Here is a 27,967-nt window from a genome sequence, read left to right as displayed (position 1 = left end):
GAATTCCCGTTCTGAATTAGGAACGTGATTTCGTATAAGCCAGAGCCAAAACGCGACTCACCTTTTTTTCATTGGCGAATTTCATGAAAGAAAGTATATTTACTTAGCTCGAACAATTATTGTACTAAGATAAAATTTTGTGCCTAAAACATTTTGTTCTTCCAAGGGCTTCTTAAAAAGGGCTCAAAGGCCTAGTTTTCAGAGCCGTACAATAAAAAACATTTAAAATCAGCCTATACCGCGCCAATATCCCGCTCAAATAGCAATGGACGCAATACGTACGCAAAAAAAAACGGATAAGTGCGAGTAGGACTCGCGCACCGAGGCGATGGTTCCGTACAAACTAGTAGGTAAGGTATATGACATAATATGTAAGTTTTTTCACAAACTTAACTTCCCTAATCTTAAAAACCCTAGACATGGTTATTTCAGTATTTGCCCACTGTAAATAAAAAAAAAAAAAAATACTTTATTTATCACGTAGGCGAACAAAGATGCACTTATGATACGTCAAAACAAAGAATAAGAATAATTATTATTTCTAAACAACTATTAAAATTACTTATATAACTATGGACATTTTAAATTAGGGATAAAGTTTATACAAAAGACAAGGTACAAACCGAAGTAACCAGCTCGGGCTGGCAAGTAGGGGGAAATAGAAGGGTAACGCGTCGCGATCCTCACCGGCGAGGACATGAGCCCTAACCTAGGTAACCTACCAGCCTTTCACTAGCTACCTAAGTGATGACTACCCGAAGAAGAAAGGCAGAAAGAAACTCCGGGCTTTATTTTTTGTCATCAATTGTTCAGTAAGTACTTCTTTTGTATTTTTTTTCCAAGTCTTTCTTGTACATAGTCACAATAGTTATATAAGCTAATGCACGCACATCACCGTTAACATGGGATAAGATGAAATCCAATCGACTAAACCTGGAGCGGCATAAAATAAAATTAGCGATAGCAAATAAAAGAGAACATAGATTCATACTTAAATAACGGCGTACAGCGTGCATTCGCCTACATTTACAATCATAGTTTTCAATCATGAGAAAAGAAAAAAAAAATAGTGATATTAAACAGGCAAACACAACATGATCGGGTGGTCGTCTTTCAAAAATTATATTTCATTAAGATATGATATGATTATGTCAAATTAGAACTATAGAAATGTCATTATTATAAAAAAAAAAAGCATGTGAGACATGTAACAAAGACATTTTAGGCAGTTAATTAATTACTAATGTGTGCTAACATGGTGGGTCATTGTGTGCAGGACAAACTTTCCAAACCGTCTTATCATTAAGGTAATCAGATACAGTATAGTATCCTTTACACATTAATTCACGCTTAACATAACACTTGAATTTTTGTTCGGTCAAATTGGTAATTTCGAAGGGAAGTTTATTATAGAACTTAATGCTATTAACTAAGAAAGATTTATTGGTTTTACAGAGCCTATGATTAGGGACAACCAATTTATTTTTATTTCTGGTATTTAGACTATGCAAGTCACTGTTTTTAATAAAAGTACTAAGGTTTTTACGTACGTACATTATATTCTGAAAAATATATTCGGCCGGCAAAGTCAGTATATTCACCTTCTTTAACATTTGCCTAAGGGAATCATGAGAGCGAAGGTTGTAAATAGCACTAATCGCTCGTTTCTGCAAGATAAAAATGGTCTGCAGATCTGCAGCAGAGCCCCACAGAAGAATACAATAGGACATAATGCTGTGGAAGTATGCAAAATACACTAGCCTTGCCGTAGCCACGTCAGTTAATTGTCTAATCTTCCTAATAGCAAACACGGCAGAGCTCAGTTTACTAGATTTTTTGAATATGGGGGCCCCATTGCAATTTACTATCGATTGAAACCCCGAGGAAGACCGTTGAGGGAACTAATTCTAATTTATCCCCATCTAAATCAATATTTAGTTCCTTTTTTTTATTCAGTAACGAAAATCTGACACAATTCGTTTTTGCGGCATTTAAAAGTAAATTATTAGAAATCAAACTAAGTACTTTATGTGGCTCACCGAGATTTTCATCCCTTCTATTTAACTTAAAAATTATCGAAGTGTCGTCAGCGAACAATACTACATCTGCCATATTATCAACCATGTAAGGCAGGTCATTTATGTAAACTAAGAATAGGTATGGACCCAATATGGAACCCTGGGGAACCCCAATTCTAACTGCGGACCTGGCAGAGGAGACGTTGTCGATAAATACTTTTTGATTTCGACCTGATAAATATGAAGATATTATTTTAAGTCCAATTCCTCTAATACCATAATAATGAAGCTTTAAAATGAGGGTTTTGTGATCGACGCAATCGAATGCCTTGGAAAGATCACAAAAGACCCCCAGTGCATCCTGGGATCCCTCCCAAGCATCTAACACAGCTTTGACTAAAGCACGTCCAGCATCTTGCGTGGATCTGCCTTTTGTAAAGCCGAATTGTCTATTATGTAAGATCCCATTTTTATTAAAAAAACACCAGCATTTGGTTAAGCATTAGTTTTTCAAATACCTTACTTAAGGCTGGTAAAATAGAAATAGGTCTGAAATTAGAGGGGGTGTTAGAACAACCTGCTTTAAAAATTGGTACTTCTTTACTAACCTTCATAAGATCAGGAAATATGCCGTCTCTGACGCAGCAGTTAAAGATTTCCGCAAGAATTGGGGCAATGTTGTCTATTACTGACTGCAACGCTTTAACAGATAAACCCCATAGGTCTTCAGTGCTTTTAATGTTTAAGCTCTTAAATACTTTTATTATATCAGAGTGCGTGACAAACTCAAATTCGAAATTTGGAATCGACAGATCAACATTTTGTTTTAAGAACGACCCAGCTGCCCCTGGTGAGGATGGCAGACATTTTGTCGTTTCAAAAGGTATGTTAATAAAAAAATGTTCAAAGTAGTTAGCTATTCTATATTTATCTGAAACTAGCTCGTCATTAATGTTCAATAAAATCTTGTCATTAGTTTTATTTTTGCCAGTTTCAGTATTAATAATTTTCCAAGTAGTTTTAATTCTATTATCTGAGTTTTTAATATGACTACTGATATAGGCAGCTTTAGCATACCTACATACACGTTTAAAAATTTGAGAGTATGTTCTCACATAATTATTAAATTCGACATCGGGTGTAAAGGACCTTCTGTCATATAATTCATAGAGAACATCTCTACTACGTCTAATACCGTTTGTTGCCCAAGCACTGAATGATATTTTATTTTTTAGTGGCACTGATTTTACACTACATGTTTTATTAAATATGTTTGTAATACCATTTAATAATGTTTTAAACATATTATTTGGGTTGTCTGAACCGCAAGTCAGCATAGGCAACACCAAATTAAGCCTAGCACTAAATTTCTGTAGATTATATTAGGGGTCTAAATTGTACTATGTTCTTATTTCTATTGCTTTCACAATTCAGTTTGACCATTTGACATGTGTGGTCTGAGCGAACGCCAGCTAATAATTCTTTAGAGTTAATTTTAAAATTTGAAATAACATTATCAATATAGGTAGCTGAAGTTGTAGTTAATCTAGTCGGCCCGAGAAATTGACAGTTTAGATTAAATGATTGAAGTAAATTCAAAAAAAGTCTTTTATCTGTGGAATCCACTAGCAAATCTATATTAAACTGTTTTTTTATAAGTACAATAAGGAGTTATAAAATCACTGATATATTATGCTCCGAGTGCTATGCCACTAGATTTGATACAGCGCATACGAAAGAAACTACAGCAACGACGTCGAGACCTATTTAGTATTATTTTCCAAGTTACAGCTAGGAATAGATTATAAATTTATAACGTTTTGTTCCCTTCTTCCACTGGTTTCTGGTATCATCAACTTGTTACATATCCAGTACCTTCAAGTTAACTGTATGAAGAGATTATTGTATTAATAAACATATAAATTAATGGTCTTAGAATTCTTTATTTTCAACCAACACTATTTCATAGACAATTTAATAAGGAACATTTTGGTCGTTTATAATTTCTAAAAAGAACTAAAATTGTATTTTAAAGGAATTACTCCTAAATCTGTATATTCCCGCCCGTAGCTCATATGCCTTAAATGTAAAGAACGAATGCTCAAGGCCGTTTGCTCGGGGGAGGGCCTTAATTTTAGAGAGAGGATTTCAACTTTAATTTAACAGTGTTTTCACAGTTTGTAATTATATTGGGCGGGAAAGGACTAAATAAGCTGAGATTATTGATAAATATTTAACAACAAGGATTATTGATATTTATACTTACGTAAGTTCTTATGCAGTAAGTATCTATACCTACAACACACGGCATAGATCTCCGTCGACACTCGACGGTGACGCACCCTTTGTTCTTTTCAGGGGGTACGCATAGGTTTATCACTCATATTTTATCCGTTTTTATGTTAACTCTCATGTGGCCGAATACCCTTTTTTTATCTTAATCATAAGAAATTGATTAAGATAAAAAAAAGATTGCAAAACATTGAACAACTACGTACGTCAACGCCTTAGATGATAGCTATTAACCACCTACAATTTTTTTCATACGCTTTTAAGAGCTGCGATTCCAATGTCACATACTGCCAATACCTTGGTTACTTTTATTCCTTGTAAAGAACTCGAGAATATGTTAAGCGAGGTTTAGATTAAAACCTGCAGAAGTTGACTTCCGCAACCAATTTTTACCATGTACCTAAGTATTCACACAAAAAGCTAACGTTCGCAAGTTTTGGGAGTTGCAATATTTGCAGCAAGTCGCCTGTGTACAGAGCTTTCAAAATATTTCCACTAGTGTCAACGTATCTGGAAATTCTTGCATACAATACTGGTGGAAGAACAGCCTAACAGCAGATTGGATAGTTACCTTTTATCCATATTTGCGTTGCACACCTTCAAGTTAAAATATCAATGGGTCAATACTTTACAATAAGGTGCCTAGCTGTGAGTATATAATAATAAACATGCTTCATTATAATTTATTATATTTTTATTGGGCATATTTGAAGATTATTTACAAATCTTACAAAAACATACGACTGAAAATGTCACAAATGCGTGAATCTTATATATAAACAAAGTTACAATAAACGTAGGTTGCATACAAAATTGCAATGTATATTTATATAACTTTTTGTTTGCAAATATATTTTGTATCTACACAAACAATTTAAGTAATTATAACATAAAATTGCAATCAAAAATGTTTTGGATCATTATTATAATATTTTTATGATTAAGTATAACGCCTTATAAAACATTATAATATAATGTGATTCACAATAATTAAGCAAATAATAACATAACAATTAATAAGTTCGTTTATTATTCATCAAATTCATTCTTTTCCACGGTTGTTTGACAGACATATTGCTTTTAACGATAAGACCGCAGTACAACAATAAAGTGCTTTACATAGAGTCATCGTTCTGCTTTTACATTCAATAATAAAGATTTATGCTACAAGTACAATAATAATTCAAAACATTACTTATGAAATAAATTCTTTCTGGTTATAGCAAAAAATATATAATATTAGCTTTTTCTTGCGGCTAAGCCCGCGTGAAAGAGTTTGTCCAGAATAAAAGCTCAGCTACATATTTTTCTGGGATGAAAAATAGCCTATGGTCCTTCCTACAGTTTCAAATGTCTATACGAAAATTTATCGAAATCCGTTCGGTATTTTCTAAGCATATCGCGTTCAGACGTGGCGAAGTACTTTGTTTAATAATATGGAAGCATGCATGAACAAGGTGCAAACTGACAATTTATGATTCTGCAGTTATTGTAACAAATAGTCCATTCACTCATCACGATCCACATATTTTATTTAAGAATATAATAATATCTCACCTATTTTACTTATGGCAGTTGACAATTTTTAAATTAAAATAAATAATTCTACACTAACCTAATTTAAAATTAATATTAAACAGGTAAAATAAAAAAGTGCTGTTCGAACATCACGTTTTCTAGTACTTGTATAGTATTGTATCTATGTATCTACGAGTGAATATTAAAATTATTCTAAGTATGTGTAATGTGTATTGAAAAGAGTCTCTTTGGTCGCTATACTGAGGGTAAAAAATACATTGTTTACTGTGGGACACGAGTCTCGAAAATAGTCCATAATGCTTTCTTATCTGTGTTAGGTGCTATTGATAATAACTTTGCAGATAACTAGTGTTCTTTTATGAATTTCAACAGTGGTGGACGTTTTTTTCTAACCGAAACATATTGTAAACTTATCAACACACTTTTTATACAAATGGTTTCACATGTCTTCTACTGTCAAAAGGCAAACGATTCGTAAAGATATTGAATGGAACTCCGTGATTTAAAGATAACACCTTCGACACTATGTTCAAGTCTTCAGTATTGCGTCCATTTATTCCAGTTTGTAATAATAATTGTTTAAGCTCAGCGTCGGAACCGAATTGAGTAGACTTATTCTGTTGTACAAAAAATCTATTTGATTGCACTGGGTTAAAGGTATTAAATCTATTGTAATGTTGTTGATTATTAAATCCGAAATTTCCTACGCCAGGTTCTTGGCGGAATATCCGAGTGCTTTGCTTGACTCCATTAATCAACGGGTCATTCAGTGATATTCCTTGATGAAACACTTGAGCTGACGTTGGGTGTAAGAATGTACCTATTCCTTGAGGTAAGTGGTTTTCTTGTAAAGGAAACTGAGCGGGTTGTTGACTACGTAAATGTACCAGAAAATCAACAGCTTCTCGGTTTGGTAGTTGTTGATTAATCACGGTATTTTGTTCTATCGGTACACTAGATTGGATTGATACTTGTGGACTGTGCGGCCGTATTCCTACATTTTGATTTATTGGTGGAGATTGCTGTACACTTTTCTGAATTTGAAAATTATTTACAGAACTATCGGACTGAAACTGTTGTCCTTTATACTGGTTTTGATCAAACAAATTTTGTTGAGGTCTTTGAGCTTCTTTCTGCTGCAATAAATATTGTTGTTTTCTTAGTAGCTCCTCTTGTTGCCTTTGTTGTAGCTGTAGTAAACGTAATTGTTCTTCGAGAATTCGTTGTTTTTCTTCTAGTTCCCTCTGTAAGATTAGTTGATGATTAATAAATTCGTTTTGAGACCCTTGATTTATGCTTTGGAAAGGCACGCTGGTGCTCAAAGTATTGGTAGGCTGTGGAGTTAATAAATGTTGACTATTCCTTTGTTGGTAAATGGGAATAACTTTTTTTGGTAAACCTTGAGCGTCCTGGTGCACGGTAAAAGCTGCTACTAATGGAGCCTGATATACATGAACGTCTCTTTGGTCTACATCCTCTATATTTTCACCATCTTCATTATGTGTCGGTTTAGGAGTAGTCGTAGTCGTAGTTGTAGTCGTTGTCGTAGTTGTCGTGGACGGTGTTGTTCTAAACGTAGGCTTAGTAGGTTTTACCGTAACCTTTGCCTCCTTGTCTGTGTTAAGATAAGCCGAGCTCGGAATACTTCTCACTTGTTGTAAATTCACACTTGAATCTTTTGTATGGAATATTTCTGTAAACGGTGATGTTGTAGGTCGTGTTCCTGATGCTTGATTCTCAACATTACCAGCTGTGGTGCTTAATAGTGATATATTGCTGTCCAAAACTGTAGGTGTATTATAACTGTTGTTTGCAAAAGCTTCTTGCCCGTTGACTACAAAGGAATGTATTTGGATTGTTTCCTTATGAGGTGATTCGCTATCGGTGAATTCGCTTGTTCGTGGAGTTTCTGAATCATTAATAGTTTCATCTGTGCCGTCGGATCCTGTCGTATAACTATCACTTTCTTCTAATTCACTAAGAGCCTTTAGCAATGCCTTTCTTATGTATGGATCCAGCCGTGCCGAAGGTTTGGTCTCGATATTGTTTATTTTATTGTTGAAATCATCTGTTAACGAATCTTGAGCAGCACTCAGGGAAAGCAACCCGAAGATAACAACCACCGGCACCTGGAATGTAAAATAAAATAAATAAATATGTAATAATGAAGAGATATGCAGAGGTGAACCAGGGCACCCACTTTTCACCAAGTGTGTTCCGTCCCATGATGTGAAAGGGGGCAAGCCTATCGCCATATCGGGCGCAGATTCCAGGCTCTGGGCTGATAATGAGCAGAAAAATCCAAAAATCACTTTGCCCGACCTGGGATTCAAACCCAGAACCTCAGAGCGTTGCCGTATCGCACATGCACTACAAGTACGCCACCGCGGCAGTCGAGTATGTACCTATTCGTTATTATTCTTGTTTATTGATGGTATTAGTTTAGGAGAGTTATACTAATATGGAATTTTTAAAACCCATCTTCTATAATCTGTATTATACAAAGGTTTAGAGTGTTTAGAAATATATTTAATGGCACTCAACTGACTATTACAATAACATTGGCACTGTTTATAAATGTAAACCTTTGCCTCTGTTATGACTTATGATAGTTGACTATGAATACTTCACATGTTACCACAACATCAATGTTTTTAAGTCAGTGAGAATATGGTTTACTTAGCGTGGAACAATGTACACTTTTTGTAAACTGTTCACGTAATATACACCATAATATTTACAGCGAACTCTTAGTGTCGAATAGCTGTGTTACTTGACGATAATTATCATGATGCCTGGCAATTTCCGCCTTAGTTATAACACATGTTTAGTAAAAATCTAAAATACTAGATCTAAATACCTAAGCACATAAATATAATTATTCTCCTTGTAGGTAACTATATCCAAAGAGTCAAGTCCATTAGTTAAGTTCAACAACTTTCACACCCACTACGGATAGAATATAGACTTAAAACCTGACCGGTAGAGACTTGGCATCAAGGTAATTTGAATACGATTGAAATAAATAGCCAGAGAAAACATCAATTATTACCTAATTCGTTGTTTCTTCGGTCTAATTTGTTTGTGGTATAAAGCGATATATAGAAAATAATTTGTAAGTTGAAGGTATTCGGCTTTTATCTTGTCTTATTTATATTACAAATGCGAAAGTTGGTGTAATCGTTTGTTAGAAGTAAACTCAGTTCACTGACCAGATTTTGATGAAATGGACGGCCTACTATTAGGCCGTGTCTTGGATTGACAGATAAGCTAGTTTTTATCATTGTACCTTCACTCCCGTAGGATATAATTGTTTTTTTTTTAATAGATGGCTCTAGCGTTGTACCCTGGTGAACGACTACGGGGTTTTAGAGAGTTTTACAGCGAGAAACCCTTATCACGCGGGCGAAGCTACGAGCAACGACTAGTCGATTATATTTATCAATACAATATTGATTAGATATTAGCCAAGAATATGTAACTCTTCACTACAATATCGACTGACTGCGAGTTGCATGTCGCTAAATATAGACAAATTGTTTGCACGTAAACTAAGATTTATGTAATTGTTCTAATTGTTTTTTTTTATGACTGAATATTTTCTAATACGAGTTTTTGATAAATCATTACATAACAATGTTTTTTTGAAAACACCATATAAGTTATATACACGATTTGGGATATTATTTAAATATTATGATCGCCTCGGGCCACTTGTTGCAAAACGTATCTTCGGATGATGGCGACGCTTTCACCGGTCGTAAGTCACGGACAGCGTTCGCATCTCGAGGAATGCCGGAATCAATAGTGCCGCGCCCATACGTCACCAGACTATAGGCCTCATGGCTCACACATAACATCTTCGTAATAAGTACACGTCAGATGCGTACAAAAATAGAAGCCGAAAAAATTACGTAAAAAATAATTTAAAGAAACCGAGATTAGCTTTTTATTTCTTAAGATTAAACGTAAAAAACACAAAATATCATATAACGTAAAGCTCACGTCTATAATTGAAGATAATTTCGAAATATATCACGATAAGAAAATAAAGTATTCCTATACGGTTGGAAATGAATGAATGAATGAATGTTGACTAATATCCATAGCTCATATCTACGTTATACGTGTACAATTTTTGCGAATAATAAAGTAGCTAATATCGTAGATCTTGGACATCATGCACCAATTAAGTTAGCCATTGCAGTAATATATATTTTTTTTTTGTATCTTAAAGAAATAAAAAATTGCCGTACAAGCCCTAACGGATTTCATAATATAATCAAATTTAATATTATATTAATTATTCAACATATTAAATATTAATTTTCTGGTCTGAGACGAAATTAGCTAAACCAAATGATATCGAATTTAATTTCCATCGTACCTCATTGATGTACTTTATAAATACAACATAATGTTATAATTTATTATTTAAATACTAAAGCAAACTTAATAAGTATTGCATTTTACTTCAGTTTAGCATATTGCACCGTTATAATTTTTGCTTTATACATCAAGTGTTAACTGTTTATAACTTTCACGTACATTGTACTCTTCTTCCACTGTGACATAATACTTAGCTTTAAAATTAAAGACTGCATCTTTATAGCCCATGTTTAGACGTCATCATGTATAAACCATTAGCATAGTGATATAATAGCCACGCACTACATGTCAGTAATATACCCTGAGTAAAATAAGATTATTTCTTAGACTTAGAGTATGAATACAAACAAAACATATAAATTAGAACAAAGTATCTCAAATAATTACGTTAAGCTTCTGTCATACAATCTACCTGTTTGTGGCGAGCACTGTAGCACATTTCCTTGCGGTTTGAACTAGCAAGGTATAATTTCCCACAGAATATAATAAATTATTTATTGCAACATAACATGTCTAATAAATTAACCAGGTTCTGTAGCATCGTAGGAATGGCAAAGATACCTAATTATTAGATACCTTAGTATCTCAAGCCTTTCTCTTTAACACATGCATTTCATGGGCAATCCATAATTTCACTAACTGTTTTCTTGCAGATAATTACTATTCAAAATGCAATCCTTTATTCATATTAAGATGCCGATAGAATGCATTCAATTGCGTCGGCGTGAACTCTTCCTTCTTTTAATACATGACAAAACTTTGATGACTGCGCCGCAATCGCACGGGTTAGTTGAAATTAATTTCACATAAATTATATTGAATCGGATATATGTTCCAAACGTGCATTGCTATGAATTCGCCATTGTCGAAATAAAAACAAAATATGTTATACTAAGTATTAAATCAATAGAACTGTTCTGGAGTTAAAAATATAATACATACAAATATTAGTTACTCAGCAGTTGTTCGTTTTGTATGAACATTTACCTGAATGAGTCTTTTAGAATGCCTTTGGGGTTCAATGGAAATAACGTTGATAATATGAAGCTTCTAAATTTTATCTAGCTGTTGTCTGTCAGACTTTCGATTGTTTGCTTTCAATGGATGTATAAACGGCCATCTTAACACACTCTCACTTAATACCTGCTAACGCTGCGTTTAGGTAACTATGATATTGTTCTTCACAGTTCCTAACGCGGGGGAGGTCAGTGACATCAGAATCGTAAACAAAACGAGCCACCTTACCGGTAACCGGTCTCTGCAGTCAATTGTTTCCATGCTGCATTTCTTTCCACATAATAAAACCCGGGGATTACAATATCCGCACTTCCCTAACATCGACTTGAAAATGAACTAGTTTAAGACTGCTGACGTATGAATGGCTTTTGTGACATAACTGTGGGAGAGTAGTATGGCCGAGTTTAAAATGATTTTGGTCTACTTTAATTGTGGCTGTTACTAACTTTACAAATTACATCTTTAAGCATCAATTCTAAAGTGATATTGATACAATGGCACATGATAATTGCATAAGGCGGCGTTGTCACAAAGGCAGAATTTCACTTTCTACGATTAGTGAAGATTAGTTTTGTTAGGTCAGAGTATTTGCAATTTCAATGTAGTTACTCTATCCATCAAGAATAATAATATGGTTACAAATTTCAACAATAATAATTTTGTTTCTAAACACCATTACCTAATACACAGTAAAACTATCTTAAATGGAGGGTTAGGGTATAGTTATCAAGTGTGTTTACCTCTTAAAGGTATTTACAACTTACTCCAAAAAATTCATTTAGTACTTAATTAGATATGTATTAATAGCGTATTTTTTTATTAATTAACTAGCTGCCGCCCACAGCTTCGCCCGCGTGGATTTCGGACTTCAAAAATGGAGGAGGTGCTCAATGTATCGGGATGTTTTTTAATGTATGGTGGTATGCAGGTGGTACGATTGTCCGGTCAGGGTCTGATGATGGGATCCTGGTGAAATCGAAGGAAGCATATAGCATGATTCAGTATTCACGCGTGATGGCTTATTATTAGCGTATTTCATGTATAACTTTGGTGTTTCTATACCGATTTCTATGATTCTTTTTATGGAATATTTAATAATGTTAACTTTTTTAATTAGGGATGACTGAGAGTGTTATAAACGTAAGATTAGACAAATATAATGAGAAAGCTTCGAACTGCTAAGCTATCGGGAGTTACACGTGTTATTGTGAGTGTACCATAAAAGATAGACATATGCTGTCGTGGGATATTTTTTACATAATTTTAAGGAGAACATTTCCGTCATACATGATTTCTGTGTAGCTTTTACCATTAAGGTTGCACACGCGACGGAAGCTTAAAAATGGAGTAACTTCTCCCGTTTTCCCAACATTTCCCTTCACTGCTCTGCTCCTATTAATTGTAGCGTGATGAAAAGTATACTATAACCAGCACAGGAGTATGAAAAATAATTGTACCAAGTTTCGTTAAAATCCGTCGAGTAGTTTTTGTTTCTATAACGGTTATACAGACAGACAGACAAAAATTTAACTAATTGCATTTTTGGCATCAGTATGGATCCCTAATCACCCCCAAATAGTTATTTTGGAAATATATTTCATGTACAGAATTGACCTCTCTACAGATTTATTATAAGTATAGATAGATGTTAACTTTTTTAATTAGAGATGACTGAGAGTGTTATAAACGTAAGAGTAGACAAATATAATGAGAAAGCTTCGAACTGTTAAGCTATCGGGAGTTACACGTGTTATTGTGAGTCAACCATAAAAGATAGACATATGCTGTCGTGGGATATTTTTTACATAATTTTAAGGAGAACATTTCCGTCATACATGATTTCTGTGTAGCTTTAAACATTAAGGTTGCACACGCGACGGAAGCTTAATAAATGGAGTAACTTCTCCCGTTCTCCCAACATTTCCCTTCACTGCTCTGCTCCTATTAATTGTAGCGTGATGAAAAGTATACTATAACCAGCACAGGAGTATGATAAATAATTGTACCAAGTTTCGTTAAAATCCGTCGAGTAGTTTTTGTTTCTATAACGGTTATACAGACAGACAGACAGACAAAAATTTTACTAATTGCATTTTTGGCATCAGTATCGATCCCTAATCACCCCCTAATAGTTATTTTGGAAATATATTTCATGTACAGAATTGACCTCTCTGCAGATTTATTATAAGTATATAATATATATAGATATAGAAGATAGATGAAGATATAGATTATAAGTATAGATAGAAGAAGAAGATTGTGATTAGCGTGTAATTCACTTATGGCGTAAGTTGTATGCGCAATGTCAAGCCAGTAATATACACTGTGATTTTATAAGCGTTTTGGAACCGAAAATTTTAAATTCTATATCAATAATAGTTTAAAAAAATACCAATGTAACATTTTTTTTTATAAATATTCAAATTAATGTTTACGAATAATAAATGAGAACTCGTGGTAATGCAACTAAATCTCACATGCTATCACTACGATCGGTGCCATGCATAGCTTTGAATAATTGTCACGATGTTACTATAATTATCAAATTATTATCAAAAACTTTTTTTTTAATTATCCATAGTACAAGGAACTAATTTTTTTTTTGGTCCTAAAAATTGTTCTAAGTTACCACATTTTAGTTCCAAAACGATTATAAACTCACGGTGTACCTATATAGTAATAAACAGTCGCAGTTATCATCTTGATTCTTAAAAATACTGCAAGGAAAAACTTAATCCGAGATACATAACTGATGAAAAAAAAAACTGTCAAACAAACCCAATTTAACGTTTAGTCCAATGACCACTATAAGTGATACTAAGAAATGCAAAAAATTGGTATAAAATTTTATATATGGTTTTAATTAGCTAAATTGATATCTTTGAAAAGCTTGACCATAATAAATTAAGTGATTGAAATGAATACGAATTGTGCTTATTAAAAAAGTTAATATTCGTTAATAAAGAACAAGAAAAAAATATGCCGTAACGAGATATCAGCTTTGCATACTGTCAAGTCTTATTGTGGTAAATAATAAGGTGATCATTGGCCAGTGTGTAATAATTACACGTGTAAATCAAACTGGCGCTTCGGGCTGGAGAATTTAATTGCTTTAATGTTCCATATAGTTCCATAGGCCATGTCACATTGCGCAAGATGACGCACCATAAAGAAATACCGATGCGCGTATCTAATAGAAATTACACACATATAATATGTAGTTATTATTATAGTTATTACATATGGGAACTACAATCTCAAGTTCTATCGTACCAAGGCAATCATATAAATTTGATTGCGTCTATTGTTTAATTTAATTATAAAAAAATATCTCGCAAGATCTCTCTTTGTTATATTTTTCTGTAACCTTGTTAAAGTTCTTTATTAAATCTTTATTATTGTATTGTGAAAATAATGTGTTTATGACTGCCCCGAATTAATCATTACAATATATATAGTATAATCCCTAATATAGTCATAATCCCCAGATAGCTATGAAATACGGTTGCAAGATATCTTTTATATTAATTTTATTCTACCAAGTTCATATTTTAGACGCGACGATAAACCGTAGACAAATGAAATGTTATAAGGATAATTAATTTGGTAGGTACCTGAAGTTATTTACATTTATTAAATGAATCTTCCCGATGCGCTAATCTAACATAATTAACTTTGCGAACTATAGTGTTTTGATCCTTTTTATTACAATCATAATATCTTCCGTTCAATTTTGCGGTTTCAGGCTAAATTACTTTAGTTATATATTTTGTAAGTCATAAGTATATATATTTAATGTCATATAATTTAAAAGTGCAAAAACATTAGAAACACTTTCACATTTTTTTGCTATGTTTTTAAAACGTAAGTTATGAATAAATGTATTATGGTAAATTCATGTAGAAATGAAAAGAGGAATTATTGAGGAATGACCAGAGGAGGAACCATATTTGCTTGTAGGCATTCGTGATGGGGCATAAAACATTTCAAAATTGCGAAATTGTTAACTATGGTTCGAAATACTTCTCATTCGGTGTATAGAATGTAAAAGAGCCAATTTCACATGGCTTTGACATTATTTTTACGTATATGTTTCAGAATACTTAAATTATATTTCTTATACCTATCTGCGAAATTACTATTTAAATCAGTTCAACATTTTTGGAGATTAGTTCAGTACTTATAAATATATAGGCAAAATTATCAAAACTTAATTTAAGTAGGTAAACGTTTCTATTTTAAAAATTTTGTATAAAAATTTGTTATCTCGATATTATAAGCAAATATCTTAATTGTTTATTTATCTTAGTTTATTATTTGTTGTTATTTAAAAAAATCTATTTAAAAAACCGGGCATCACACTTTTAATCTTTTTAATATTATATGCCACTATAACACGTATTTCCCATACAAATTCGAAATATAACTGTAAATAGAAACCAGAATTTTCTCTACGGCAAACATAATAAATGTTATACAATAATATTCGACTTTTTTCTCGTGTCTCGTGTTGAACGTCAGTAGAAACAGATATTTGTGTTTATTGCGTAATAAACTCGAATGTTTATTTTAAAATGTGTGAGATTTTTTATGCTAATGAAATGGGATATTCGACACTGAACCTTACTAGATTTATTACACTTATGAAGTGAATGAAGTCGTAATATTAAGTTGTATCGGTCGAAGAGACCGTTATGGTTACTTACACAATTTATTTTAAAACTTTGTCTATAAATTTCGGTGAACACGCACAGCCGTTCTGAATTTTGTATTTTGCTTTAAACCTTACGAGTACCTATGCGTCGAAATAAAAATACGTTTCGAATTTTATTGTGGTTTTAGATTTTTATTTTGAAACGTCGGCCCCGTGACTATGATAGCTGCAGTTTTCGAAACGTCGGGAGAAAATACAAAAAGAAATATTTTGCGTAAACACAAGAAATCCTTACGATTATTTTTGTACCTAATAAAGTTTTATAAGCATCTGCAGCGGACCAATGCACATGTCATATCACGAATGCATTATTCAGGTTTTTAATTATTTGTCCTTGTGTTTGATTTCTTAAAAGGTTTTTTTTTAATACTTGGGACGTGCGTTGCGTAAACATTTCACGATGTTAATGTCAACTCAGCTCGGGATAAAAATACAGTAACTTTATTTCAACATTGACACTTATGAAATATGGTTCTGTTTACGCAGATTACGAAAATGAATATTAATAAAGGTATCACTTTCACTCGTAAACATATATTAAAATAAAGAAGATGTAACGCATTAATATTTTAGGCATTTTCTATTAGTTGTATGCAAGTGAGTAGTATTTGGCTTCGTGATGTGACTTCTCGTTGCGTCGTTCTCGCTCCGTGACTTGTGAGGCTTGCGGCGGATGCACTGATAGAGACGTTACGAGCTTTCCAACTTGGGCGCGTACGTGAGTTGGTGCTTTTAGTTTTTGGCAACTGACATACTTTAGCTTTTGCAATATTACCTAAAGTAAAGAAAATAAGCAAATATTTTATAGCTAGGAATCTTAAAAAGAGATGTTTTACACAACTACCTGAATTATTAAATAACTTAATAAACATTTTAAGCCTTACATTTTCATAAATAAGTTATTTTTAATTTTACAATAGTGTATTCGAAAAAACATTGTGTGAGTTATCGAATCTAAGTCTCAATCTGTGAAATAATTATAGTAAGAGAATGAGACAAACATTTATTACAATAGAATGAAATATCTACTAAATATAAATATAAATATCTATCTACTTTGGAGAATTGTGTGCGATTATTTTTAATATGAGTGTAGTTAATAATATAATGAATTCGTTATAATAGGTATTGATGATTATAAAAGTTAAAATGAATCACAAATATATAATATTTAAAATTCTAATAATGTTGTTCGTTGAAATCTTTTGTTTAATATTTTAGGGGGTCGTTTATACGTGCGTTATCCGCGTTTAGGGCCGCGTGCCTACATGCAGTCATTGAAATCGCTCAAAATACTTTTCGAATACTATTATAAATTATAACTGTACGAGAACCATGAAAGTCTTCAACGCATTAGACGCCTTTCAACTAAACTAATCTAATGTGTAACATTCGCGTAAACATAAAAAATCCTTACGAGTTTTTTTTTTCATTATCCTAATCAAGTTTTATCTGCAATAAATATCTGCAGTGGGCCAATGTTAACATGTTGCTAATTTTTACCGCTCCATATTTTATTTTAAGCAAATCTTAGTGAAAATGTTACACAACCAGAGTCATCAATATTAAAAATTTAGAGACATCTCGATTTTCACTATGTTTAAGATTATATAATTGATCTCTAAACTGTGATTCAAATCTTAATAAAACATATTTACGGACTGGTTCCACCTCGTACAGACTTAGAAAACGAGGTAAATTGATTTAGAATTTTAATTTATTACGGATGTGAATGTTATTTTGCTGAGTTGCTTGCGGATGTTTGCATACTTCGAGTTATTCAAGTAATTAAACGGTATTTAGTTAATCATCCACATTGCGTAACACAGGACCATATAGATGTAAAGGAAGACACCCTATCCGTATTTCCGAATATAGAATAGAGAAATGGTAATGCACTTCAGTAGCAGGTTCTTATGTAATGTTGTGCTGACGATTTCGATGAGGCTAGCAATAGAATTAGAGAGTAATAAAAAAAGTTTTTATACGAATTACTGGGTAAATAAAGTTGCATTTTAGTAAAAAAAAAACAAATTTTGAAACGAAAATAACACATTTTTAATAAAAAGAACTATCTGCTGTGTAATATTAGAATACTTTAATAACCTATTTTATACCTAAGTAGTATAAGGACACATTAAAGTTTTAAGTAACAATACGAAATAAAATATTAGAGATTGTCTTCATAGGTTAAATATTCTAGTACGCATCCCTAAACAGTAGCATGGTGAAGAGCTTTACAATTCAATGCGGACTCGGAGTGAAAGTGTACGTCATCACATCGTGCAAATTTTGTGCAAATTGCCTTCCACTGTTGTGCACATGTTACAAACTCGTAGAGAAATTAACCTCACCAACATAATTGCATTTACTTATTGTTCGGAAGCACTGTATTTTTAACAGTTAATGTTCCATTACTTTTATGGTGAAGTACCTTTCTATTATACTGCTGAGAATTGAGCTCATTCAAGTATAATATGATGTTATCAACGAATGTTGCTCTTCTCGGTAATTCCTTATCATCATAAAGAAGAATTCTAACAATTCTAGGTTAATCTCAATTCTAGTATTTCGTTGACTCACGATTAAAATAAATGGTCATTACGTAAACTGCATAGTGTAATGTTTAGTCGGGCAGTAGGGTGCATGCAGTTTGTCTAGGAATACAAAACAAATTGCGTTTATTCGATGTGCAGAAATGAGGTTGTGATTGAAATGCGTAAACACAAGATTAGCCAGTGCACCGCATGTACTCAGTGAATCCATGACGAGCGAGTGAATGAGAAAATCATTCAAATAACTCGGAAAGTCAGTGACTACGTAATGTCATAATGAGTGCAAGTATGTAGTCTTTCTTTGAGCAGGTATAATTATATCTAAGTCAACTTCCTATTTCACACATATATGGAAACAGCGGAATATGTAATCTTAATATTTACATTATAATCTGTGTCATAGTTACAATAATTTATTAAAATAATAATTAAACTTTAACTTTATGAAAATTAAATTAAGTTATATAATTGAAAATATTTATTATTTATTATTTAATTGAAAATAGTAATTTGATTATTAAATTTCCAATAATATTTACTTTCAGTTCATTATAAATCTTGCGATGGCAAATCGTATCTTTGTACATATCATCTTTCATTTTAAAATGCGACCTTTAATATTATGAAATATTTAAACAACAGCCTTGGGCTATTATACACTGATAATTAATAATTGTTACTGAGATTATTCTCATACTTGGTCGTTATCGTATAGTTTCCATCGCGTACTTCATTACGCTTAATCGTATAATGTTCATGGCTGTGAGAATTTCAATAAAAAGATTTCGAAAAACATAGTCGGTAGGTCAAAACGCTGATTTAAACATTACTTACGACATATTATATTATCAAGGCAATGTGGAGACCTAGTTTCTTAATTAACATTAAACTCAACAATGTTCTTTTGTAGATTATTTTACGGATATCTTGTTTGCGTACAATGTGCGTCCATTGTTTTATCGCAGTCTCATTAGTGACAATGGAGAGATAAATTCCACTTGGTAAATGAATATAATCTTTATAAGCTGTACATGGAGATAGGGTTTACTTGTGTAATACTGGTTATGAAGGGGCGGCGAGCTACGCTGGAAACTGGCCTGAAGAACTTCCTGAAAAAGATTGTGTATTCCTATGTCGTAAATTTGAAAACAGTATACGATGATAGCTCATTAGAGACTACCATTGTAATCTGCAGCCGCTTCTTACGTTTTTGTATGCCATTGCACTAGATACTCAGATCCACGCTAGAAAATATATTCACTTAGGACCTCTAAAGAACACGCTATATACCAAAGCAGTTCATCGGACAAAGCCGGAGAATTCAATATGCACCTTTCTTCTAACAAGATTTCGAAAGCATGCTTAACCAATTTCTTGTACAGAAAGTAATATATCTATAGATAAGTAGGTAAATTTGACATAACATTAAGCGCGCTTGCATACCAACAAAAATGACGGCCAGTCGCAGGACAGGCTGCTAATGATAACCACGTTGTCAGGATGATTTATTACCTTTGATTATTTAATGCGCCATAAAATGGATACAGTATCACGTAAGTGCGCAAGCATTTGCGTAATAAAAATATGTGATTAACAGGCACTCAGTAAATATTTACCCAATATATGTCATAGGACACTCCCGCAATCCTACTCTCACACTATAAAATTATAGACTATAACTATACGACCATTTGTTAATCAGAAAAAAAAATTCTTTTTCGCAGCTAATCAAAAAGTAACATTGGATTTCAGCCGTAAATTAAAACATTAATTTGAAATGCCAAAACTTACTGAGAGGTGGTTTTATTAAAGATATTGAAATACTTAAGTCTTAATAGCAACAATTTAAAAGACAATTAAGTACATTATGCAGTATTTGCTTTATGGATCAGTCATGACGTTGAACAGCAATCAATCAGCGAATAGACAACGAAATGTTTATACTTGTACGCATTAATAACAATTACATATGTAATTAAGGTGTTGATTATTATATAATTAAGAAATCTACATTCCTGGTTTTCTTAAGTAAGTGAAGTCTATTAATCCTTGTTTATTTTTATTTTATCATTTGTACTCACTACATCTCAATGATTTACATATTTCGTATTTTAATTTCATAAATCATAATATGTTATACTGATGCCTAATATTAATTTTAATAAATATCAATCCTTCACTGCCTGATCACTATTCATCGACAACCTCTATTGTAAATACTTTACAAAACATTGCATAAGAGCGTCAAACAATCGAGTGACAAGGGAGTTACCGTTATTGTGCACTAATATTTATCAATGAATTCGTCAAATATTTCTTCATCGAAGGCATGTATGTTGATCTTGAGGCGAAACAACTGAAGTGAAGAATGCATCTGTTTAAGGTACACGTAATGTCAATTATCATACAATAGCAAATGATTGCTATTGTTGTTGTTATGAAACACGAATTTGTTTTTTATCCATCACTCACGCTACACCTCAATTTAAAGTTAATAAATAATAATTAGCAACGCACATTAAAGCGACGAGTTCTGTGTTGATGCGATTAATCAAATTAACCTTCTGTAACTGTTCTGTTCTTCTTACGAAGTAAATAAACGTCTTGACTTTTCAGTTTGCGAAATATACGTGTAGATACAATATGAACTTGGAGTCAATGAAGTTAAAGAGATTAAAAGTTGATACCTGATATGACTTTTGACACAATTTTAAGTAATATTACCGACGGCAAAATATAACCATTACTAGGTAATCTAGTATATGCACAGAGGCTGCTAATTTCGATTTTTGAGGATAGGCAAGTGGTATTAAAATTTTCAGATATATCTTTATTTAATTAAGTATCGGATTCCTAAAAAAGTGATTAAATATTCTTGAAACCACAAGTAGAGCCTTTGACGCAATGCGTTTAGTTTTGTATGCATAATCTGAGTAATAAATGATAATTGTCTCGTTATCCATGCACAATTGCCTAGTAATTTTAAATATTGTGTAAAATCTTATCCGACACTTATGAACAAATTATTATTATCAAAGTGAAAGATCGTGAGAAAGATACTATATTCAAAGCCTTATTTATATTATGCTTTCACTGTCTCACGGTCATTCATTTGACATCAAGAAATTTTATGGTTTTTATTGTTATAATTTGGAACATCTAACGTTGATAGGCATAGCAAATAACAAATTATGGTTGCGTACATTGGAAAATGTAACAATAAGGTTTTTGGCAGTTACATTGAGCGCTTATAAATTATTGCTACGCTCAACACAACTTACGTATATCTTAGAGCCTGGAAAAAAAATCAGTTTGTTTTATTTTTAACTCTAGAACAGAGTAATATAAAAATATTTATTAGAAATGTTTATGGAGGTAATCTTTACAGACATTGCCGATTACCTTTATTGGAATAAACCGCGTTACGTATAGAGTCAATCACTACTGAGTTGAAAAATATGCAATAACGTTATAGACGCGTATTGTGTGATAGACTGGGAAGTGCGATATCTGTGAGCATACGTTACTCGTTCGGAATATGAAGAGATCACACTTTTACGTTACGTTATATAATCGGTTAGATGCGGCGCTATGATTATAAATACGCTGTATTCTAAGATTTGTTTCGTAATATTCACACAATCACGGATAAGAATTAAAAAATTAACAAGTTTTCTATATTCATCAGCTTTTGTTTTTTGTGCACCAGTTTTTAAGTGTAGTAGGCATTATTGTTAATGTATGGTTTTATTTGTATTCATTGTTGTCCGCATCTATTTTTGTCAGTGTCTCTAGGAATTTTCTGTGAGAAATGGCTATTGTTAATTTTGCTTATTTCTATAAGTGATAAGCTAAAAGGGTTTAAGGTTAAAAGTTCAACTAAGAATTAATCAAAACGGACAAAAGTTTGCAAGTCATTGAACTTGCAATTTATTACAACCTTTCTTATTGTATTTGTAATACTTACAAATACTTGCAATAATAAAATTATACACAAAAGGTGGTCTTTTGGTACAGTTAAAGAAAAATTCATTGTTTTTTTTTTGTGGTATAATGAAATTATACGTATATTTGCGGCTAATTTCTTACTAAGTGTAGAATACAGGAGTCCAACAAAAAGTTAATAAAATAAATACAATGTGGAAACTATGTTCGGAACTCTTTCAAGCAGCTAGTCTTTGCACCTTATCAGTTTAAGCACATTCGAATAACAAAAATAATTTCAAAGTATATGAAAAACCTGCATGCAAGATAGACATGTTACATTAAGAAACGACTTTAAAGCGGTTTGGCTGGCAGTTACCGAGACTACAGCCCAGACTAGAAACTGGACATCGTATGATTCAATTTCTCCGGTAAACGTAAGCTGAGAAGTTATCAACAGTCGCGACACGTGTTCGGCGGCTACATATGAGGAATCCTTAATAGCAGTCATTCTCTTCCGACGATTGATGTAAACGAGCGCATCGCATCATCACGCATCGGTTACGTAATCCGGGGAAAGCGCATTGATAATAATTTATCGTTGAAGATATCTTAAAAATACATTTTATATATGTGCATTTAATTTTTTAAGTTTAAGTGTTGTGAAATGGAAAAAAACATCTATCTTGATCATTGCTACGAAATGCCACGAATAAATACTTTTTTATCAATAGTTTAACACACAAATCTTATAAAATAACAAAACTGTAATCAAATGCTTATTTAGCGTATATAACTATGGTGTTGTTACAATTATTACCAGCTTCATTCTACAATCATTCTAGGAATACCGTAAAAGTCAATACTATAGATAGATGCAAGGTGAAGGCCGGTAATGGAATACTGAATGAAATCAGTAAACTTACTGCTCACATTGCGACAATGGATAGTAGATAATGCATAGGTAACCTATTCAACCTTCTTAGAGGACGAGTAGTGAACTTGCTGCAAATAGAAAGCTCGTTGGCAACTTTCAGCATGTCTAGATAATAATATTATTATGATACGATGTAAATAAATCGACAAGAAAGTCAAGAAAAAAAAAACAAGAATTCTAATATTTATGTTTATACATTCATCATAATGGAAGGCAATTACTTACACGAAAGCTCATATTTTAGCTTTACACGAAAAATATAAAATTCTATTAGGATATAACATAATAGTCTCAACTAATACATTTATTTAAGACTTATAAAATATTATTAAACTTAATGAAATATAATTTTAGAAAATTATGTTTATTACATATTATTTTTAAAACAAATTCTCAGCCGTATTTACATTATAATATTAAGTTTTAATAGTGTATTGGTAATATCCCCTACCCCACACTGTAACAATAACAATAATAAAGAAAACATTACTCACGGAAAGCATCGTGTCGGCAATCCGGGATAATTTTCCGGCACGTATTCTTTACCGCAGATTTCGAACGTGAATGCGCGTGCGCGTGTGGCCGCGGAGCAGTTTTACCGTGAACTGCGGATGCATGAAAAGCCGCCACACACTCGAGATCACAACCACGACCAAAACACGTTAAAACAACTGCCAATTGTGTAAACTGTCACATCCTACGAGGATATGACTGTCACAACAATTATACCTACTCGTAGTACGGGGCGATATCATAACACACTTAGTTTTAGTGTTGAAGTAATTAGCGTTGTTAACTTACTCTACAACGGTTACCGTTTAGATTGAGATGTGTGCATATACGTAATATGCAAATCAACGGTAAATCTAGTTTGATTTCTTGCATTTTGAACATCCATAAAAAATGTGTATTTTTAATCAAAAAATAATTCTGCCTGTTCTTAAAATTTATTGAGGAAACTAAAAATAAATTATAAACCATTACGACATTACCTTTTAATAGCAGATTTTTATTCTTAACGTTTTATTAAAAAAAATACATATCTGTAACAAGTGGTTGATAAGCTAAAGAACGTCGTGCTCCGTTCTCACAGCTTCAGTTGGCGAAAGCTAGTTTAGAATCTATACCAACCCCACGACTTGAACTATGGAACGTGATAATTGATAAGTAAAACTGAAACACGTTTAATCGTTAACAAGACTCAAAATCAAATCTACATTTTTCTAAGTTCTTCTCCATCAAGATTCTTGGGTTATTGTTGGAAGTACATAAACATAATGATTTCTTAAGTTTACGCGAATGTTAGACATTTAAATTAGACTATTTTACGAATTTTATCGCGGTTTTAATACTTTACAGCCAGACTTTGCAGCCTTCATGGTCACGGGGGGGACAGTACCCCCGTGACCATAAAGGCTGCAAAGTCTTCGAAACGTCGGGAGAAAAGTAAAATATTAAAACCGCGATAAAATTCGTAAAATAGTTTAATTTAAAAGTACATAAACACATAAATTACATGAAATTTGGCACACAGCTATGAGATAAACCAAATTGTGTGTTCACATAAATGCTCCTTTATTTGCAATAATTACATAATATGGCGTCGGTCTTTTTTCGGGAAAGTTCAGTTGGGCTAAGTATCAAGCAATATCTATTATATCGCCTAAAATTCAAAACAATATTCACTATATTCTGTACAACAGATTAGATGTATCAGTTACAACACACCTTATTTGTGTTATTCACATTGCCGATAATTCTTAATTAAATTATTTCCAATGAGTCACGGAACGCACGCTGTGAGTGTAATGTTGCGAACTTAGATCTCTTTAGTATTTTGTGCGTAAAAGCGCACGTAATACCGTGAACAACAGAGGGGGCTACGTAACGTCCGTGTTTTCTCGCGTGGGCTAACTAAACGCAACAAAAGACATATCGCGTCTACAAAGCGTGAACAATAATGCATAAATGGGTGTGACAAATGTTTGACGATTACAAGACTGTTATAAATGGATTGTGTTCATGTTGGAATAATTTTTACTATAAGTTAAGGTGACCTTAATAATAACTGAGAACATACCGAAAACCCCTTGCCGAAAACAAATATTCTGAAGTAGAGCTAGCAATAAATTGAAGGTAATCATATTAATATATACATCCAAACCCTTTGGATTACGCATGTTTTTTTGGACCCAAATAATTCATGATGTAATATAAAAATATAAGATTCAAATAATTATAGTACCTATCTGGGCAAAACAGTAGTAGTCCCAATGCGAGGTCAAAGAGCATGCGCGTCGCCATCCGGTCCTCTCTGCCCTCACCGCCGCGCCACACGGCTACTGCAAAGTTACTTCGTTCTTCGCCTTACAATATCTATTAACTTTCTTTATGTTGTCGACAGTCTTTCTTTTCTATGCACACATAAGATTCCGCAATGACTATTGTAGTTTGCTTATAATGAAAGTTCATGCATGTACCATATATGTACTTACTAGTCATTTAAAGAAATGTATTTGACGAAGAAATGCTATAACATAATGCTCTTCGTATAAAAAATATTGTTTTAAGATACGAGTACACATTTTGTTCTACAATTTGTAAATATTACTGTAAAAGTGTGATAAAGTAATTGTAGGTGCAGTCATTTTTTTTAATCTACGCATTAAAGTGGTTATAGCGTAGTGTTTTGATAATATATTCTTTGCCATAAGTAATAATAGTTAGGTGTTCTGTTTCAATGAGTTACGACAGTTTAATAAAAATATTTAAGCCCCACCGGTTATCGATATTTTTGTTAGAAGTAATAAGATTAAGGATAAACGACCATTTAAGAAACGTTGTCTTTTACTAAAATTATAACATGACACTTTCATTTACTTTTAAAACCACCATAACAAAGACATGAAAGTACCTCTGACTGCTACGCAATACTAGGAAACCAATGCGATGCGTGTTTTTCGAAAAAATAACCACGGACTTATGATGCCGTAGTGAAGACCGTTTTGAACCTTTAAGAGTTCAGTAGTACAACAAAAAAACCTTTCAGTTTTATCATGTCGCTCGTATGTTAGTACAAGTAAGGTATGCCACTTTGTAAGCTTTTTGAGGAATTAATTGATTACAATTGATACATAAAACCCGCAGAATTTTGCACGGTAAGTGTCGGACTGCGATATTTTTGTTTATAGTAATAACTGCACAACACTACGCTACGACCCGACATGGTCCTTACTGGTTTTTCTTGTTTCCATTGGATTGTTTAGTTATTAGACTCTCACGCAAACGGAGAGGCAGACACAACTAGTTCCAATGTTTATAATGAAGAATGTAAGTGACATTCTTGTAAGTTATTTGAGGTACCTGACACGCTTACGAGTCGAGAGAATACGGCGAGTCAATGACATGAAAATGCCTCATTTAACGCTAGAGGGCTCATTAGTCGTAAACTTATTAATATTCAGCTACCGACTACTGTAATAAGAATTGTCAATATATTTAAGCATGCATTACGCCTTTAACCCCACAGGGGTAAGCAGATGTGCAACCGGGCTACCCACTTTTCGCCGTGTGTTCCGTCCCATGATGTGATAGGTGGCGAACATATCGCCATATTAGGCATTAATTTCATACTCAGGGCTAATACTAAGCAGAACCGAAATATAACTATGCCGGAACCGAGATTCTAACCCAGGACCTCAGAGCCGTGTCATACTGCCCATGCAATAGAACTCCGCCAGCGAATATATTTTTTACTTTAGAAAATACACAATTATCTAATTTTCTCGTCATTGTTAACTTGTAAATTAGCCCTTAGTTATAGAAAATACTATTGTTTAAAAATAAGAACATTAGGAAACGCCACTTTTGATTTATCATAATTTCCCTGAATAAAAAATTAAGGAAAAGAATCTAGCTTCCTGTTTAATCTCTGCCGCAAAAAGAAAGCGATGATACATTATAATATGCAAATTTCATATTTGCACACATTTCTGCCAGTTCTTTCCAAGCATTTATATTTCGACAGCAAATCTTGACGTCCTAAACTATTTAGATCGTTGCAAGTGCATCCGAGCGAATTGTGATACGAATCAAGTGCTTTTCGGAATAGCTTCGGCAAGACAAACCTGCAGCCACACCTTCCTGAACCGTCAGACTTTTTACTGTTTTATCGTCATTTCGTCATAAGGTGAGGCTTTCTCCTGACTTGTCATTTACATACGCATATTTCTGTTTGTATTACAGATTTCACCATGAGCCACCAGAGCCTACGCGACGCGCTGTCTGATCGATGTTATTGATCCGTGGATGACATTATGTTTACTTAAGTCATAAATCTGTTTACATTGAACAGTTATAATGTAATTTTTTACCATACATGAGGACGTACTATATATAAATAAACAATATTTATATTTGAATTTCCGTAACTCAATAGATTTAGGAAATAAACAATGAGTAAAAAAACACCTAAGTTTGTAGCTTGATATCATGGCTGTATGTGCGACTTCATGAATTACCTAGTTATAGTGAAGTTTAAGTAGGTCAAGACCAAGAATAAATCAATCCTCATGGATTAAAA

At 32.9% G+C, this 27,967-nt stretch overlaps 1 protein-coding gene and 1 long non-coding RNA gene across 2 annotated transcripts; one reads left to right on the top strand and one right to left on the bottom strand.

The window, feature by feature from the left end:
• The first annotated feature begins 48 nt into the window (after positions 1 to 48).
• On the top strand, positions 49 to 27,967 carry LOC119189929. The gene is made up of 2 exons (XR_005112686.1): positions 49 to 350; positions 27,631 to 27,967. It is a non-coding gene; the product is annotated as an uncharacterized LOC119189929 (long non-coding RNA).
• On the bottom strand, positions 4,987 to 24,090 carry LOC115446038 (transcription factor SPT20 homolog). The gene is made up of 2 exons (XM_030172593.2): positions 23,880 to 24,090; positions 4,987 to 7,978 (listed from the first exon to the last, which is right to left on the bottom strand). Exons 1-2 carry the CDS (start codon positions 23,886 to 23,888, stop codon positions 6,275 to 6,277), a joined length of 1,713 nt encoding a protein of 570 aa, XP_030028453.2. The 5' UTR covers positions 23,889 to 24,090; the 3' UTR covers positions 4,987 to 6,274.

Source organism: Manduca sexta, chromosome 20 (assembly GCF_014839805.1).
Source record: "Manduca sexta isolate Smith_Timp_Sample1 chromosome 20, JHU_Msex_v1.0, whole genome shotgun sequence".
In the NCBI taxonomy this organism is placed as follows: Eukaryota; Metazoa; Arthropoda; class Insecta; order Lepidoptera; family Sphingidae; genus Manduca; species Manduca sexta.
Note: the sequence above shows the minus strand (reverse complement) of the source record. Positions and strands in the feature narration are given on the sequence as shown.